General features: G+C 44.3%; 1 protein-coding gene and 1 long non-coding RNA gene across 3 annotated transcripts in view; one reads left to right on the plus strand and one right to left on the minus strand.

Annotated features, from left to right (window-relative positions):
* LOC147115548 (sodium/hydrogen exchanger 9-like) overlaps positions 1 to 18,537 on the plus strand; it is a 567,900-nt gene that overhangs the window by 412,881 nt on the left and 136,482 nt on the right. For both annotated transcript variants that reach the window (XM_085989869.1, XM_085989868.1), the window contains exon 13: positions 3,209 to 3,257. In XM_085989869.1, coding sequence (XP_085845995.1) covers positions 3,209 to 3,257 — 49 coding nt within the window. The remainder of the gene's footprint in view (positions 1 to 3,208; positions 3,258 to 18,537) is intronic.
* The window catches only part of LOC147115549 (uncharacterized), a 28,573-nt gene continuing 10,191 nt past the window's right edge, over positions 156 to 18,537 (minus strand). Inside the window, exon 2 of the long non-coding RNA XR_015078637.1 lies at positions 156 to 1,728. This is a non-coding gene — a long non-coding RNA (uncharacterized LOC147115549). The remainder of the gene's footprint in view (positions 1,729 to 18,537) is intronic.

The following is an 18,537-nucleotide window of genomic DNA, read 5'->3' on the forward strand; positions in this document are numbered from 1 at the left end:
CAATCAGATTGAAGAATCCTCACAGACGGCAAAGCAGGAAGTACAAAACAGGAAATATAAATTGCATTTAAATCATTGTACAGGAAGCTAAATAATGATTGAATCATACACATGGGGTTAAGTGAAAGACATAAAAGGGCAAAACACAAACTATATAAAATAAAGAATTCTTTTAATTTTTGTTTTTTTTAATCTGCAACATTGGCCCAGAAATTCTATTCGCAGGCATCCCGGAGGGAGGACCTGTCAAATATATGAATAGAGATCACCCCCAAAACATAGTAAAACTTCAAATACATTTTTTTTTAAATCACATTTTTAAAATGACTATAAATTACATAAATTAACTATTTTAAACAAATAATTTAAGTTTTTAACGGGGCTAAAAATAAGCTTACCTTTCTTTAAAGTATTTTTTTTAATGATAAATCAGTGGGAAAAAATTTTTAAACTTTTTTTCAGCTTTTATCCTGGTAAAAGCAGGCCTTATGCCTGCTTTTACCAGGCGCAAGAATTGTAAGTGTTTTCTGCGGGTGGAGGGTCTCCAAAAGCGGAACTCTCCACCCGTAGAGGCCCTGCTGCAGCGCAGCCGGAGGATCTGTCAAGAACTTTCTTGACGGATCGGAAATGCCGGTTTCCAGCGCATGTGCAGTGCATGTCTGAAACCGGCATTTCCGATGTCCCTACGGGCGAGTACACAGCGCGTACCCACCCGTAGGGACTGGAATATCTGGCCCATTAATTTTCTTCTGAGGGAATGAGACTCCACACTTGTAAAATTAATTTTTCAGGGCCAGAAAGGTTGTTCGGTAATTATGACTTACTACGCTGTTTAAAAATGCAGTTACTCCTGATTGAACAAGGCTTAAAATTTTCATCCGGTCTTTAGAGTGAGAATAGTGGGGAATTAGCCTAAGTTCACATCATGATGGTGATCTCTGTGCAGATTCCATCGGTGAAGACTGCAACAGCTCACCCTGTGCTGGAGCTGGGCATCACTGACAGCAACTTCCGGATTTTCGCCTTTAACTGCGCACGTGCAGACACCAGAAACATAGAAGATAGGAGCAGGAGTAGGCCATTCGGCCCTTCGAGCCTGCTCCACCATTCAACGAGATCATGGCTGATCATCCAAACCCTAGCACCCGGTCCCTACACCGACAGCCATCCCACCCAAGCCCTACCCCCGTAACCCCACATATTTAATCCCCCCTAACACTAAGGGCCAATTTTTTTTTTTTTATCATGGCCAATCAACCTAACCCGCACATCTTTGGACTGTGGGAGGAAACCGGAGCACCCGGAGGAAACCCACGCAAACACAGGGAGAATGTGCAAACTCCACACAGACAGTCACCCGAGGCCGGATTTGAACCCGGGTCCCTGGCGCTGTGAGGCAACAGTGCTAACCACTATGCCACCGTGCTGTCAGTTTTACCCAGGAATAACGCCGAGCGCTGACATTAAAAGTGCAGCAAAATCCGGGCCAAATGTGCTGACACTGTCAAATAATATTGCCTATCTGCAAAAAAAAAAGGTCTATGTTCAAAAACATGAACATCTGCCATGTTGCAGTTTCTGAAGATGTAATGTTATTAAGAATCCCAGTGTAGCTGAGGTCTCTTATTCTGAATTTATATTATGGAGACACTTCTACTTGAAATGGTGAATGCAGTGTCGTTGCTCTAGTATTCAACCAGTTCACGTTGTGGGGCAGGTTTCAGCGTGCTGTTGGCAAAAAAAGAAGCAAGATTATTCAAGGGTAACAGTGAAACAGCAACAACTTGCATTTATCTAGCACCTTTAACGTAGTAAAACGTCCCAAGGTGCTTCACAGGAGCATTATCAAACAAAATTTGACATCGAGCCACTTATTAGGACCGAGCTTGGTCAAAGAGGTAGGTTTTAAGGAGCGTCTTAAAGGAGGAGCGAGAGGGAGCGAGGCGTGGAGGTTTAGGGAGGGAATTCCAGAGCTCAGGGCCTTGGCAGCTGAAGGCACGGCCGCCAATGGTGAAGCGATTAAAATCGGGGATGCGCAAGAGGCCAGAATTGGAGGAGCACAGAGATCTCGGCGGGTTGTAGGAATCTGTTTTCTGGACCTGCCTACACCTCGGATGTTGCAGGAAAAAGGAAATGATTCACTGGCTGTGTTGTTGCATAAATGCAGAATAATAAGAGGTGCTCTTGCCATATTGAGTATTTTTTATGCAGGTGAAACAGTCGTTGGGCACGGGCTCCTCCCAAAAACAACAGGCACAGAGCACCATACTGGCTGCCACATACCAAGTTCTTGATGCTTCAACCGATACTTCTACCTCAGTGCAAACTTTGACCATGTGATTTTCATTTTAAATATTGTTAATGCCCAGCGCTGAAGTAATGATGGTCGGTTAATTAAGGTTCTAGTATTTTCAAAGTGATTTGTCACAACCTGATGTTTCCACGACAGCTTGATCGTGCTGCTTAGAGTGAAAGACAAGAGGAAAGAAATACGTTTGAATGCAATGCTCTGCAAGTAAATTGAGGCCAAGTACTTCACTGTGTAGAATTAGTAACATAATCACTCAGGGATTTGGAAGCTTCAGTAGCTGGGATCAGGGTTAAGGGATGCATGGAGGGAGTGCAGCAAAGATTCACCAGACTGATACCTGGGATGGCAGGAATGACATATGAGGAGAGATTGGGTCGATTGGGCTTATATTCGCTGTTGTTTAGAAGAATGAGAGGGGATCTCATTGAAACTTATAAAATTCTAACAGGACTAGACAGACTAGATGCAGGAAGGACGTTCCCGATGGTGGGGGAGTCCAGAACCAGGGGTCACGGTCTAAAGATAAGGGGTAAGCCATTTAGGACTGAGATGAGGAGGAATTTCTTCACCCAGAGAGTGGTGAACCTGTGGAATTCTCTACCACAGAAGGCAGTTGAGGCCAATTCATTAAATATATTCAAGAAGGAGTTAGATATATTTCTTAAGGCTAAAGGGATCAAGGGATATGGGGAGAAAGCAGGGACAGGGTACTGAATTTGGATGATCAGCCATGATCTCATTAAATGGCGGAGCAGGCTCGAGGGGCCGAATGGCCTACTCCTGCTCCTATCTTCTATGTTTCTATGCTGTAATGAAGGCATGGGCAGGTTGGCATAGAAGGCCGTAGATCACTCAGAGATCCCTTCACTGATTCTCTTCATTTTCTTTCTGCAACAGGGTGGATGTAAACCCAGATGATGACCTCAACCAGGAAAGTGTACGTGTGGTAAGTATAAAAATGAAACCTGTGCTCACTGTAAATAAAATGATGCGTCATTCAAGCAGCCACTACAAACAGTCATACTTTACAAAATCCATTGTTTCTTTGTTGGTAGGTTCACCTGACTGTCATTCGGAATTGTTTGGTTTCCTAAGTCCTTAGTAGTTTCTCATTTGGCAGTTTACAAGCCTTGCTTTGGATTGGTACGTGGCTTCTCGCCACGGTTCAGATTTGCTGCTGTTTTACTTTGAGCCAGTCAACAAGGTGTGACAAACAGGAAGCGCGTGCGAGACACAGGTTCTTCAATATAATGGGCCATAATCTGCTGTAGGAGTGAATCTAACAGCGTCGGCCGTTAGATAGACTTGCCCTTGCACATTTAGGCATTTACATTTTTTTTCGTGACAAGTTGCTGAAAGTGTGAGCTGATAACGGCGCAACGAGGGGAAACTGGGCATCTGGGACCTGAGTGAACACAGGACAAGCAACTGTGTATCCCTTTAACCAATCAGATTAATGGATTGTGCAATTAACAGCGCAAGGATTGAGAAGGAAAGTGTAAAATAGAGTGGGTGAATTCAATGCCTAATCAGTGAATTCTGCTCCAGTGAAAATAGTCCAGTATCTCGAGTCTCTCCTCATAGCAATAGTTTCTCATCTCTGGCAACACCTTGGTGAACCTAAGTTTGTACACTTTCTATGGCTTTCACATCCCTTCTATAATGGGATGCCCAAAATTGTACACAATACGTTAATTGTGGCCCAACCAATGTTTTATATAAATTCATCATTACTTCTGTACCCTAATACTCTATGCCCCTATTTATAAAACCAGAAATTATTGGTGTCCTGTCCATCAACCAACTTTCCATCCATGCTAAGACATTTCTCTTGTATCAGGGGAGAAGCTGGGAACATGTTTTAAGCGGGGAGAGTGGAGAAGCTGGGAACATGTTTTAAGGGGGGAGAGTGGAGAAGCTGGGAACTGCACTTTGGGGGAATCCTGAGAGGAATGCTTTGGGGAACAAGAGGGTCACCATTAACTGTTGAGGAGGGTTGGGGGAGCAGAATTATCCATAATAACTGGAGGGGCAGAGGGAGAGTTCCAGCATTAACTGAAGGGAGCAGAGTTGCAGATAGTAATTTCGGAGAGTGGGGAGGAAGAAGAGTGCTGCATGATCTGGGGTGGAAGAGTTGTGTCAACTTTAACTGGGTGAGGAGAAGATTGAAAGCTTGAAATGGTGCTTTGAAGGGGAAGTAGAGTGACAGCTTGTATTGGGAGGAGTGGATTAAGGATTGAGAAGAGTGCTGGCATAATCGAGGAAGGTTGGAGCGGGAGAAAGTCTCTGTGGGAACTGGATTGGGTGTTTGGTGGCTTGATGCGATGTGTGTCTCAATGGGGTGCAGTGTCGCTGTTCAACTGGGTCCTGAGGAGGTAGACTGCCTCTGTGAACTGGGAGGAGTGGGTGAGGAAGAGAATGACTTTTGAGGCAACTTTTGGTTAAGCTGGCTCTCGTTGGCCCATTGAAAACACAAATGTCAATTTGTTTTTCCCATTTTTCCATTAAAAATGTATCAATTGTGAAGTATAAAAATGTTTACAATTAACCAGAAGGTGTAATTAATGTAAACATTTATGTTGGTCCAAATCTTGCTGGAGCAGGGCATGAGTTAGACTTTTTCCTGCAACCTTCAGCTCGAAAAAGTGCTGGCCTGTAAGTTGCTGGAAGTGTGAGCTGATAACTGCGCAGCGAGGGCAACAGGGCATCTGGGACCTTAGTAAATGATGGGACCAATAGTCCAGCTTCTTAACCAATAACATCACTTTTATTCTTTTGCACCACTTTACCTTCTTGCCCATTCTTGGTTGCTGGGTGGCAAATCATTTTTTAACTTGTTTGATGATGAATGGGAAGACATGAACTGTTCGGGACCAATGGAGGAATATACAAGGGACGGTTGGTTGCTTGCAGGGCTGCTTTGTGTTAGTGGCATTGGCGGGGAGGAGAACTAGAAGAGTGGTCGTTGCATGTGCTTCTGAAATTGGTTCACTGGTGCAACCTAAGTGAAGGTTGCATTAATAAGGGCATCCCTGGCATCTCGGGCAGCAGTTGGTGCATTGCCCTCATCATATTCCTCCTCCTCTGTATTCCTTGTCTTCCTCCTCCTCCTCTTCCCCAGAATTGTCTGAAGAGGATCTGCGCTTTGCGCCTTTTTCCTCCTGCAGGTCCAAACCTCGCTGCTGCGTAATGTTACGCAGAGCGCAGCACACCACAAGCATTCTGGACCCCTGGCTGGTGCCTACTGAAAGGCGCCTCCAGATCTGTCTATGCACCTGAAGCGCATCTTCAGCATGTCGATGGCTTGTTCAATCACATATCTCGTGATGAGATGGCATTCATTGTAACGCTATTGGACTTCATTGGTCAAGTTTCTGACAGGTGTCATCAGCCAAGTTTGAAGTGCGTATCCCTGGTCACCTAGCAACCACCACTTAAGTGTGCTTCCAGGATGAAAGCAACATGGCAGCTCCCCTGGAATCTAGTGCACACCTACAGAAGTATCTTTTTGTGGTTGCACACCAGCTGCACATAGATGGAGTGGAAGCCCTTGAATAATAGTCCTGGTTGATCTGGGGGTGCCCAGATTGCCACATGTGTGCAGTCGATTACCCCCTGGACCTGTGGGAAGCCACCCAGAGATGCAAACCTGAGCGCGCGCTCATTCTGACTGGCGTCATCACAGGCGAAGTTCACCTAATTGCCAGCCCTGTCAAACAAGCCATCGATCACTTGTCTTATGCATTTGTGGGCCGCCGACTGGGGGAACCCGGATATGTCTCCGGCAGAGCCCTGGAAGGCTCCAGACGCAAAAATGTTGAAGGCGGTGGTGAGCTTGATAGCCATTGATAACACGTGGCCACCAGGTCCAGCAGGTCTTCTTCCACCACCTGACGCGACAACCTGAGCCTCCTGAAGCACTGCTAATCTGACATGTCAAGGAAACTCAGCCTCTGCCTGTAAACCCTGTGTAGTGCCTCCTGCAAGCTGCATCGCTCTGCTGCTCCCCTCTCTGACATCCAGCTGCAGGTCTCTGAAAAGCAGGCTGCTACTAGAGCTGCTCATATTGCTCTTCGTCCGAGGTCCAATCTAAGGCAGCCACAGTGCCATCCATCCTGAAGTAATTCAGCAAACCTCCAAATTGTAGAAAGTAAACTCTCAGCAAAAGCACTGTGAACAAACCCGTTCCCACTAGTAGGTAAGAAAGCAGCTTTGAGGACTGAGTATTTAGTGCAGCATTTCCATGAGTTTGAATCAGCCCCCTCAGTTGCTGCTGTGTTCTCGCCTTGCTTTCACTGCCGAGTTTCAGGAAGCCCAGGAAACCCGTGGATGCACCGTTAAATTTGGAAGTCAGTTGAACTATCACTCCAATGTTCAAAAGTACCAGAGTACAAAAGGAAGGAAATTATGATGAACCTTTATAAAACACTGGTTTGGCCACAACTGGAGTATTGTGTCCAATTCTGGGCACCGCACTTTAGGAAGGATGTGAAGGCCTTAGAGAGGGTGCAAAATACATTTACAAGAATGGTTCCAGGGATGAGGGACTTCAGTTACGTTGATAGACTGGAGAAGCTGGGGTTGTTCTCCTTAGAGCAGAGAAGGTTGAGAGAAGATTTGATAGAGGTGTTCAAAATCATGAGGGGTCTAGGCAGAGTAGATAGAGAGAAACTGTTCCCATTGGTGGAAGGGTCGAGAACCAGAGGACACAGATTTAAGGTGATTGGCAGAAGAACCAAAGGCAACATGAGGAATAACTTTTTACGCAGCGAATGGTTAGGATCTGGAAGTGTGGTGGAGGCAGATTCAATTGTGGCTTTCAAAAGGGAATTGGATATGTACCTGAAGAAAAAAATTTGCAGGACTACAGGGAAAGGGGAGTGGGACTAGCTGAAGCACTCTTGCAGAGAGCCGGCACAGGCTCGACGGGCTGAATGGCCCCCTTCTGTACTGTAACCATTCTATGATTCTACGAAAGATTAGCATATGTTAATAGGCAACCCACCTCTCCTGAGGGGGATGTCCACAGGAAGCCTATTGCACTCCAATTAAACACAGAAGTCACCAGGTTGGAGCCGGCTTCCCAACTGGCTCAAATTTTTCCCGGTTTTCACCCCAACCCACACGCTCCTCCACGTTAAAGTTGCCCCCTGTGCCTCTCATGAGTACCTTCTGTTTCCTACTTTTGTAACCATCTTATCCAGTACAATAGCAAAATACTGCGGATGCTGAAAATCTGAAATAACAACAGAAAACGCTGGAAAAACTCAGCAGGCCAGGCAACACTCATGGAGAGAGAAACAGAGTTAACTTTTCAGATCGAAGACCCTTCGTCAGAACTGAGAAAAAAGCAGGAAATGAAACAGATTAAAAAGCAAGTTTGGGGACTGGGAAATGGGGGAGGGGATGAAAGAACAAAAGGGAAGGTCTGAGAGGTGAAGAGACATTAAGAGATATTCAAGGCGAGACAAGATGGTAATAGGACAAGTAAAGAAACAAACAATGGCTCTAGATGAAGTGTGAAATGCGCTGGCAGAGTGAGAGACAGCTGCCATGTGGGAGAGAAAAAAAAAGGAAAAGGCACAAACCAAAAGTGTGGATAAAAAATATGCAAAAATATGATAGGGGCCGAGGTTATGATCTGAAATTGTTGAACTCGATATTGAGTCCGGAAGGCTGTAAAGTGCCTAATCGGAAGATGAGGTGCTGTTCCTCGAGCTTACGCTGAGCTTCCGTGGAACAATGCAAGAGGCCGCGGACAGTGAGGTCTGAGTGGGAATGGAGCGGTGAATTGAAATGACAGGCGACCGGAAGCTTGGGGTCACCCTTACGGACTGAACGGAGGTGTTCCGCAAAACGGTCACCCAATCTGCATTTGGTCTCCCCAATGTAGAGGAGACCACATCGTGAGCAGCGAATACAGTATACTAGATTGCAAGAAGTACAAGTAAATCACTGTTTCACCTGGAAGGGGTGTTTGGGGCCCTGAACCTGGACAGTTCTTATCCAGTACCCTGTTCTACTCTAGATTCCTGTGGCTTTTAATGTAATAAGGAGCCTTTCATGTGAGATTTCGTCAAAAGCATTCTCAAAGTCATCTGCTCGATCTGTAATTTCCTAATAGAAGTCCAGGCAGTCAGACAGAATCTTCCTCCTACAAATCCATGCTGCCTATTTCTTATTAAAAAAAAGTTAAAGTTTTTTTCTTAATGTGTATATATAACATTTTTAAAGACCTGAATCATATGCGTAATCATCTATTCTCCTGTGGAAACAAGTTGGATTCTGTGAGTCTCACTTTGCGATCTAAAGCCCAAGTCATAGAATCATTCTGGGCAGCCTTCTCTGATTTTTATTCAGTGCATTGATCAAAGGAAACCCAAACTCATGCACAATATTGCTTCCAATGAGTTGTATATGCATTTAAAATTCAGCCAAATATTTGATTAGCCCTGTTAGTAGCGATGACTAGATACTTTCAGGGAATGGTCAGTAATCAAATCCAAATGCTTTTCCTTTTCTACTTTTACTAATGGAACCTATTCATTATATACACATGTTTCATGTTTTATGTTTCCCGTTGCATTTCACATTACTTTATATATGTGCCTGTTAAAATCCAAAATCCATTCTTTAACCCATTCATTTAATTAGCCCAGATCCCTTTGAATGCTATCAGTCTCTGACAGCATAGCTCGACATAATTAGCAAATTTTATAAGCCAGTTTTCAATCTAGTTGGCAAAGATATTAATTCCATGAGTGTTGGCCAATTCTAAAAAATCTCTCATTTGGAACTTTATCAAAAGCCTTCTGAATATCCAATTAAGCAAAGATTCTGTACAACCTCAGTGAATTAAAGACTTTCAAAGACCTTTCCCTTGTCATAAGGTCAGGAGCGGGTTGTTCGCCTACGTTGTTCAGCTCTATTCACAACTCTTCCGACAGCGAATCGCTCCATGCCAGCATACAGCAGGACTCGGACAACATAACACAGTCTTGAGCTGACATGTGGCAGTTAACGTTTTCACGATTTAAGTGCCAGGCAATGGCTATCTCCAACAAGGAAAAAAACAATCTCTTCCTCCTGAACTTCAGTGGCATCAGCATCATCGAGTCCTCTACCATCAACTTGCTGGGAGTTACTACAGACCATAAACTGAAATGGGCAAGCCGAATCAACACTGTGGCTGCAAGAGCAGGACAGTGACTCGATGACAAGTGGCTCACCACCTAACCCTTCAAAGCCTCTCTACTGTCTACAAGGCTCAGGTCAGGAGTGTGATTGCCTGGATGGATACAACCACAACAACTCAAGAAGCTTGACACCATTCAGAACAGATCAGTTTGCTTGGTCTGCTCCCCACAGTACTCAATATCCACCCCCTCCATCACCGGTGCACTTTGGTTACAGTCTGTACCATCTAATGGATGTAGCTCTGCACCCCACCAAACTTACTGCGACAGCACCTTCCTCCCTGATGGCCTGTACCATAGAAAAGGACAAGAGTAGCAATGGCTTGAGAACACCATAACCTTCAAGTTCCCATCCAAGTCACACACTATCCTGACAGACATATACTGCCATTCCTTCAACATAGCTGGGTCAATATCCTGGAGAGTAGGGATGAAGGGAATGTTCTCTGATTGGTGGGTTGTGACAAGTGATGTTTCCCAGGAATCTGTACTGTTAAGGTATGCAGTGGAAATGGTATGGGACCTCATTGTACTTTCCTCAATTCTCTAGCTGACCATATTAGCAGAAGCAACACTAAACAAATGTATTACATTTCACTTAACTTACAAAGCAATAAACACCTCAAAAATGAAGCAGTTCTCTGCAATAACTATTTTAACTTGCATCCTTCATGGAATATTTTTACATAAGACGGGTAACCCATGGAGTCCCTTCATTAACCTCTGCCCATTCGTGATACGGTGAGAAGATTATTTAAAACTACGTACTGCCATCTTTCTCTTTTCCTTTGGTCAAAAAGTTCCCTACACAGTTAAAGAAAACTGCCAACCAATGAAGGCTTCTAAGGATGTCTGCTTACACTCCTGTGAATTGCCTTGGGACGTTAAAGTTGTTGTTGTTGTCAAAGTAGTCTCCCAGAAACTAGAGTAGCAATCCACATACCTTCAGGACAAAGAGCAGCTGTGAGGCTGTTAAGTGGGACCCCCCTGTTGAAGCTGCCATTACAGCTTAACGTCCTGATCCAGTAGAACAGTAAATAAAACCGATTGCAAATATGGGAAAATCACAGCCTAGTGATCAATGTTAATTATTTCCAACACGTGGATGGACTGTGAGTCTTCTCTCACTTGTTGAACAATACTGCAAGAGAACTTCAATTCTGCATAGCTGGACACAGTCCTACATAATTCCTCAAATGTAATTGAAGACATCAGGAGGAGGAAAGAATTCCAAAGCCATGCAATTGAATTAGCCATGAGGCAGCTATACTGGAGTTCTGTTAATAACACGTCTTCCTTATAATCCAATTGCTCCCAGAAAGAAGCAGCTAATTTAAAGTGGCCACAATACTGACCCAGCCACCACCCTTCTCCCCCATAGATGTATTTATGACATTGAACAGGGCAGATCTTCAATCTGTCACAGGGCCTTTCCTATTAAATTGTCTTGAGCATTTGCCCACTATTGATGTTAGGTTATCTGATGTGTTTATGCACACTCATTTTTTGAATTTTAAACTCATCCAAGTGCATGTATTTGGAACACACTATGGCTTTTACAAGAATATTTTTCTGAAGTTTGACTGTACGCATTCTGTAATTCTTCCATCTAAGTCTCTCATTATTCTCTACGTTGCTGATTTACTCCTTTCCTTATAACTATATCCCATGTTTCAGTCTTTCTGTATTACAATTCCCAATTTTCAAGGATCTTTCTTTACCTTCCTCTGTTTTGAAATTCTTTAAATTTCAATGTTACTATTTGTTAACTGTGTTTTTCCATTGTGAATGTCCCACTCATCTCAGATTTGGCTTGATAAGCTTGTGACTTTATTAGTGATGGGCGTCACTGGGTTGAGTAGAACAAGAGCCTCCCTCTTGCCTTCTTTCTCTCCTTTTTCATGAAGCTATTCCTTCTGCCCTTTCATACCAAAATAACAACAGACATACTTGTGTTGACAACCTGCTGAGCAAGTTGAGAAATTGCAAATTAAAAACCATGAAAAGTGCCTGCTTCCACGACTGTGTGAATAGAATTGATTCATGTTGAAACTAGCTGCCTAAAATCGATGAGTGTTCCATTCTCCATCTTTACCTTGAAGGCACAGAATTCACCAAAAAGTATGTGGTTTGGTACACTGAGGTTCTGTAGAACATAAGAACATAAGAAATAGGAGCAGGAGTAGGCCAATCGGCCCCTCGAGCCTGCTCCGCCATTCAATAAGATCATGGCTGATCTGATCCTAACCGCCAATCTACTATCACAGAACCATCTCCTGAATCTAACAGAATTAGACATACGAAATAGGAGCAGGATCAGGCTACACGGCCCCTGGGCCCGCTCCGCTACCCACAGGGCCATGTCCGATCCGAACCTAGACTCATGTCCAAATTCCTGCCCGCTCCCCGTAACCCTTTATTCCCTTTACTTCTAGGAAACTGTCTATTTCTGTTTTAAATTTATGTAATGATGTAGCTTCTACAGCTTTTTGGGGCAGCATATTCCATGGACCTACCACCCTCTGAGTGAAGTAGTTCCTCCTCATCTCAGTTTTGAAAGAGCAGCCCCTTATTCTAAGACTATGCCCCCTAGTTCTAGTTTCACCCATCATCGGGAACATCCTCCCCGCATCCACCCGATCCAACCCCTTCACAATCTTATATGTTTCAATAAGATCGCCTCTCATTCTTCTGAACTCCAATGAGTAGAGTCCCAATCTACTCAACCTCTCCTCATATGTCCATCCCCTCATCCCCGGGATTAACCGAGTGAACCTTCTTTGTACTGACTCGAGAGCAAGTATATCTTTTCTTAAGTATGGACACCAAAACTGTATGCAGTATTCCAGGTGCAGTCTCACCAATACCTTGTACAACGTAAGTGTGGTGTATGTGCCTTTAAAAGCAATTGTGGTGTATGTGCCTTTAAGAGCCCCAGGTGTGCGCAATGCCGGTAATTGCCACTTGGGCTATATAAGCCTGTGTATTGTGTATATCCTTTAGAACCCCCCCCAAGACTTGCTTAGTAAATATCTATGAACCAACTCCTGTCTTCAGTGTCTTTATCTACACATGGACACTACAGTGGCGACGAAGTGGAAACGGACTTACCTGCAATTCGGCAGCACCTCAAGGACATCGATTCCTCCAGCGTCCAGAAGACTCAAGGAAGTAATAGAAACTGTGGTTTCACCAGCTGGCCAAGCTGGTGGCAGGTACTGCGCTAATCCTTCCTGGGCGTCAGGCTGGGGCTCCAGCGGCGGGCTCTACAGCTGAGACAGGCAGCGAAATCGGAGGCAAGCAATAACGGACTGGGAGGGTGCACTCGGGAGACGGCCGGCGCGGCAAGCAGGTCAGCGTTTAGACCTCCGTCGGGAACGAGTCTCCAACAGTGAATAAACGGAAACCACAGTAAAACAGCATTGTTATCGGTAGCAGCGGCGGGAAAGCGCGGGAAGCGCCATATCTTTTTTTTGAAATGCCTAAGTCTGGCAATATTGATGCTTTTGATAACGAAACAGAGCCTAACTTTGGCAATATTGATGTTTTTGATAACAAGATAGAGGATTGGACCACATATGTAGAAAGAGTGGAGGTGTTTTGCACCGCAAATGGAATAGAAGATGAAAAAAAAGCTTCAGTGCTTCTGGATCTAATGGGCGCAGAAACATACAAGCTGTTACGCAACTTAATCACTCCAGCCGAACCGATGGACAAGAATTTTGAGGAGATTGTTGATACCCTACACTGCCAATTCGAGGCAGGACTGGCAGATTCTCTGCAAGACAAATTCATCTGCGATCCCCTAAGTGTAGAAACACAAAAAAAGGTATCTTCTGGAAAAGATTTAACACTGGACAAGGCTTTCAGTGCAATAGGAGCGGCAAAGATACAGCAAAGGCCACAGGACTTCGGCACCCATGAAATGACACGGGGTTTTGAAAGATGTTATCGCTGCGGCAGATCCAACCATGACCAGAGGGATTGCTGGTTCAAAGAAAAAGCATGCAGGCGATGCGGAAAGATGGGACACATTCCACGTGTATGCCGATCTGAAAATAAAAAATCCACTAATGGGAAAAGAATCAATAAGGAAAAGCACAGAAAGGTACAAATGATGACGGACAGTAGCTCCAAAGACCAGAAGAGCGATAGCGACTCCGGGAACAAGAGACTAAGCTCTCTCAAATTACATAATGTAATTGCCAATGAAGATTACCAGACCATTTGGGTTACCCTCATAATAGCAGGGTCCCCAGTTAAAATGGAGCTAGATACAGGATCAGCTCTAACCGTAATAAATCGACGAGATTACGAGAGGCTATTTTCGCATATACCTCTAAAAGACACATCCATTATCTTAAAAACATATACGGGGCAGAAAGTATACCCCAAAGGAAAAATAAAGGTGCCTGTGGTATACAACGGCAAAGAAATACAAAAGTTGTATTTATACATTCTACAAGATGGTGGTCCACCGTTGTTGGGACGTGAATGGATAAGGAAGATACGTTTAGACTGGCACTCCATTCAGGCACTGACGGTGACCAGTAAGGAAAAAAACAATGATGACATCATACCTGAACGATTAAAAGACATCTTGGCCAACGCCAAAGAAGTGTTTCAAGAGAAACTAGGAACCTTGAAAGGCATCACCGCCTCAATAAAAGTGGAAGATGCAGCAATTCCAAAAATTTTTAAGGCAAGACCGGTGCCATACGCAATACGTCCGGCAGTCGAGGCAGAGCTGGAGAATTTGGAAAAGGCAGGCGTATTATCCAAAATAGATTGGAGCGAATGGGCAACACCCATCGTTCCAGTCATGAAAAAAGCATTGAAAAATAACTCTGAGGAACAGAGAAAAATTCGCATCTGTGGAAATTTAAGGTGACTGTAAACCCGGTCCTTCACACGGTACAGTATCCTCTTCCGAGGATAGAAGATATTTTCGCCTCACTATCCGGAGGAAAACGTTTCACAAAAATTGACTTGGCACAGGCATATCTGCAGATGGAGGTTGAGGAGACCTCTAAAAAGTATCTCACAATAAACACACACAAAGGCCTGTACCAGTACAATCGACTGGTTTTTGGAGTAGCATCAGCTCCAGCTATCTGGCAAAGAGCTATGGAGCAAGTCCTGCAAGGGATTCCGGTGACTCAGTGTTACCTAGACGACATCCTTATAACAGGAGAAAACGACAACGAGCACCTTGCCAATTTGGAGCAGGTGCTCACTAGGCTGAAAGAACGGGGCCTACGAGCAAATCGCCCCAAGTGCGAATATTTCCAAAATCAGATATCATATTGTGGCCACATAATTAATAAGGAAGGGTTGCATAAGTCACCTGAAAAAATTGAAGCAGTTATAAAAGCCCCAGCACCTGAAAATGTTTCACAATTGAGGTCATTCCTGGGATTAATAAATTACTATCATAAATTTTTACCGAACTTATCAACTATTCTACACCCTCTTAATCTTCTACACACAGGAGTGATTTGGAAATGGAACGAAGACTGTAAACGTGCCTTCCATAAATGTAAAGACTTAATCACATCCGAGAAAGTTTTGGCTCATTACAACCCATCACTACCAATCAGACTGGCGTGCGATGCATCCCCTTACGGCATAGGAGCGGTATTGTCCCATAGATTCCCTGATGGCTCGGAACGGCCGATAGCTTTTGCGTCACGCTCATTGAACTCAGCTGAGCGTAACTACTCCCAGATAGACAGGGAAGCACTCAGCCTGGTATGGGGAGTGAAGAAATTCAACCATTACCTACACGGACAAAAATTTACCTTGCTGACTGACCATCAACCCCTCATCTCCATATTCAACCCTAAGAAAGGTGTCCCCATTATGAAGGCACAAAGACTACAGAGGTGGTCCCTTTTTCTAGGGGCACACCAATACAACATTGAATACAAAGGGTCAAAACAGCATGGGAATGCTGACGGTTTATCGCGCCTGCCGTTGCCAACGATAGAAGAGGCACCTACAGTAGACCCAGTAGAGATATTCCACTCTACCATAGTGGAATGTCTACCGGTGACAAATTCTTCCATTGAAAGGGAGACCAGAAATGACCCTACTCTCTCACGGGTCTACGATTTAACAATGAAGGGATGGCCAGCACATGGCGAACCACTGTTGCCAGCATTCTCGCAAAGAAGAGAACAGCTGTCAGTGTGCCGAGGAACCCTGATGTGTGGATCCAGAGTGGTGATTCCACCCAAACTCCAGGATAAAGTGCTAAAGGAGCTTCACGAGGGGCATCTGGGTGGAGTGAAAATGAAGAACCTAGCTAGGGCGTTTGTATGGTGGCCAGGTATCGATGGAGACATCGAAGACATGACCAAGAGCTGCCTAGGATGCCAGAAGGTCCAAAATGCTCCGCCACAGGCCCCTCTACATCCATGGGAGTGGCCCTCATCTCCCTGGCAAAGGGTGCACATCGACTTTGCTGGTCCATTTATGGACTCAATGTTCTTAATCGCAGTTGATGCACACTCCAAGTGGCCAGAGGTAATAAAGATGTCCTCCACCACCACGGAAAAAACCATCACAGTATTAAGGACCATATTTGCCAGGAATGGGCTGCCGGAACAGATATGTTCTGATAATGGACCGCAATTTGTGTCCGAAGAATTCAGAAAGTTCTTAAAGAACAATGGGGTAAAGCACTACACGTCCGCCCCATACCATCCCGCCACCAATGGATTGGCTGAAAGGTTTGTCCAGACCTTCAAGAAGGCCATCAAGGCCATGGGTAATGAAAACATAAAACTTCAGCACAAGGTGGATAACTTCTTATTTGCATATAGGAATGCAACACATATGGTTACAAACCAAACTCCCGCCATGATGTTCTACAATAGAAACCTAAGATGCCGGCTGGATTTGGTCAAGCCCAACATCCGAAGGGACGTGGAGAACCGGCAGTTTCAGGGCATGAATGAAAGGCCAACTAGGGCCTTCCAGATAGGCCAACCGGTTTTGGCCCGGGACTACCGTACCGAGAAATGGCAGCCTGGAACTATCTGCACACGACTAGGACCACTGATGTATACCGTGGACATCGGAGAAAGCATAATAAGGCGCCATGCTGACCAAATCATCAAGTCATCCGAAAAGGGACAACCTACACCACCACGCTATACATCTAACGATGAAGTAGAGATACCCATATCTACCTCCGATCCGGTGATACTGGAACCCGATGAACCCGACACTGGCCTTCAAGCCGAATCAGCCTTACCAGAAGAACCTACTACACCACCAGAAACTACTACACCCCCAAGGCGTTATCCGGACCAAGTCAGGAAGCCTCCTGAGAGACTAACTTATAATTAATTAATACAGCAATGTATATTATTTTGCATATAACATGTAATTAATAATTACTTAAAATATGATGTACTAGTTAGCTAGAAGGGGAGGAATTGTGGTGTATGTGCCTTTAAAAGCAATTGTGGTGTATGTGCCTTTAAGAGCCCCAGGTGTGCGCAATGCCGGTAATTGCCACTTGGGCTATATAAGCCTGTGTATTGTGTATATCCTTTAGAACCCCCCCCAGACTTGCTTAGTAAATACCTATGAACCAACGCCTGTCTTCAGTGTCTTTATCTACACACGGACACTACAGTAAGCAATACCTCCCTATTTTTATATTCTATCCCCCTCGCAATGAAAGCCAACATTCCATTGGCCTTCTTAATCACTTGCTGCACCTGCATACTAACCTTTTGAGTTTCGTGCACTGCTTAGAACAATGGTGTGTTTGTCTAGATATATATCTTTTTAACAGAAGTGTGGTAATTTTTTTGGAGTGAATAGTGACAATCTGCAGCTACTTCCTGAAATGCACATTTTTTTTGCGTGCAGCCATTTTTTGCTTGCAATCAGATATCCTTAAGGTGCAAACTAATGCTTGATTAGCCTTGGTAATGGCTTCACATTGATTGGACGTTTTCAGTGAGTAATGAATAATCACATCCAAGTCCTTTTGTTTTCCTCTTAGTTTAGGGACTCGTCAGCATCATTGCTATGTTTTCAATCTCCATTTGCAATGTGCACAATCTTACATTTATCTTATTGTAAATCCATCTGCTGTTCCTTAGCCCATCTGTTTAACTGATCCATACCCCTTTGATTGTTACCAATTTCCATTATATTTATTGCCTTGTCTTTTTCCCAACAGCGAATTTAATAATATTACACAAGATTTACTCTCCTCCAAGTAATTTATTAACAGAAAGAACCCAGAACAGTTGCCCTGCAGAACATCACGAGTCAGTACTTCCTCCCAGCCCCACAGCTCGAAGCTCTTCCATTTATCGTCATCTTTTCTTTCTTATTTCTAAGCCAATTTTCAATCCAGCTAGCTAACTTACCATTAATTCCTTTAAAAGTTCAAACGTGGAACCTCGTTAAAAGATTTCTGAAATTCACATTAATTTTTTAACTCATGACCCCTATTCATTCATTTAGGCAGCTCCTCAAAGATTTCCAGCAGAGGTATCTATGCTGTCATTTCCTTATGACCTCCGTGATCTTTAGATGTGAGAGAAGTGTGAAGTAGTCCATCTTGTGGGGGGAAAATGAAAAGAATTATATTCTAACAGTGTGGTTCTTAACAGAGTGAATGGACATAGAAATCTAGGATTCCAGATACACAGATCTTCCAAGATGGGACTGCAGGCTAAAAATAGGTAAATGGGATTCCTGGGTTTTAAACAAAGAGACATCTATATATATAAATTGGTACTTCTGTCTGTCATCGCGTGTGCGTCTGTCGGGTATGCGCTCGAAAGTTACAGGGCGTACCTACGCGCGCGTTACCTCCAAAGAAAGCTTACGCTTCCGTGACGGTTTTAAGCGTATTTACGTTTTGGCCGGGCTAAAATCGCGCCCGCGGTATCCCAAAAACCTTCAACATTCCGCTCATTAGCATCTCATTATCCGCTCATTAGCGACAGAGTGACCTCGAGCTCGACCAATCGTACGCCGGGTTGCTGGCGTGTGCCG

The sequence above is a fragment of the Somniosus microcephalus genome, chromosome 6 (assembly GCF_052327205.1).
Source record: "Somniosus microcephalus isolate GS21.2 chromosome 6, FLI_Smic_1.0, whole genome shotgun sequence".
Lineage (NCBI taxonomy): Eukaryota > Metazoa > Chordata > Chondrichthyes > Squaliformes > Somniosidae > Somniosus > Somniosus microcephalus.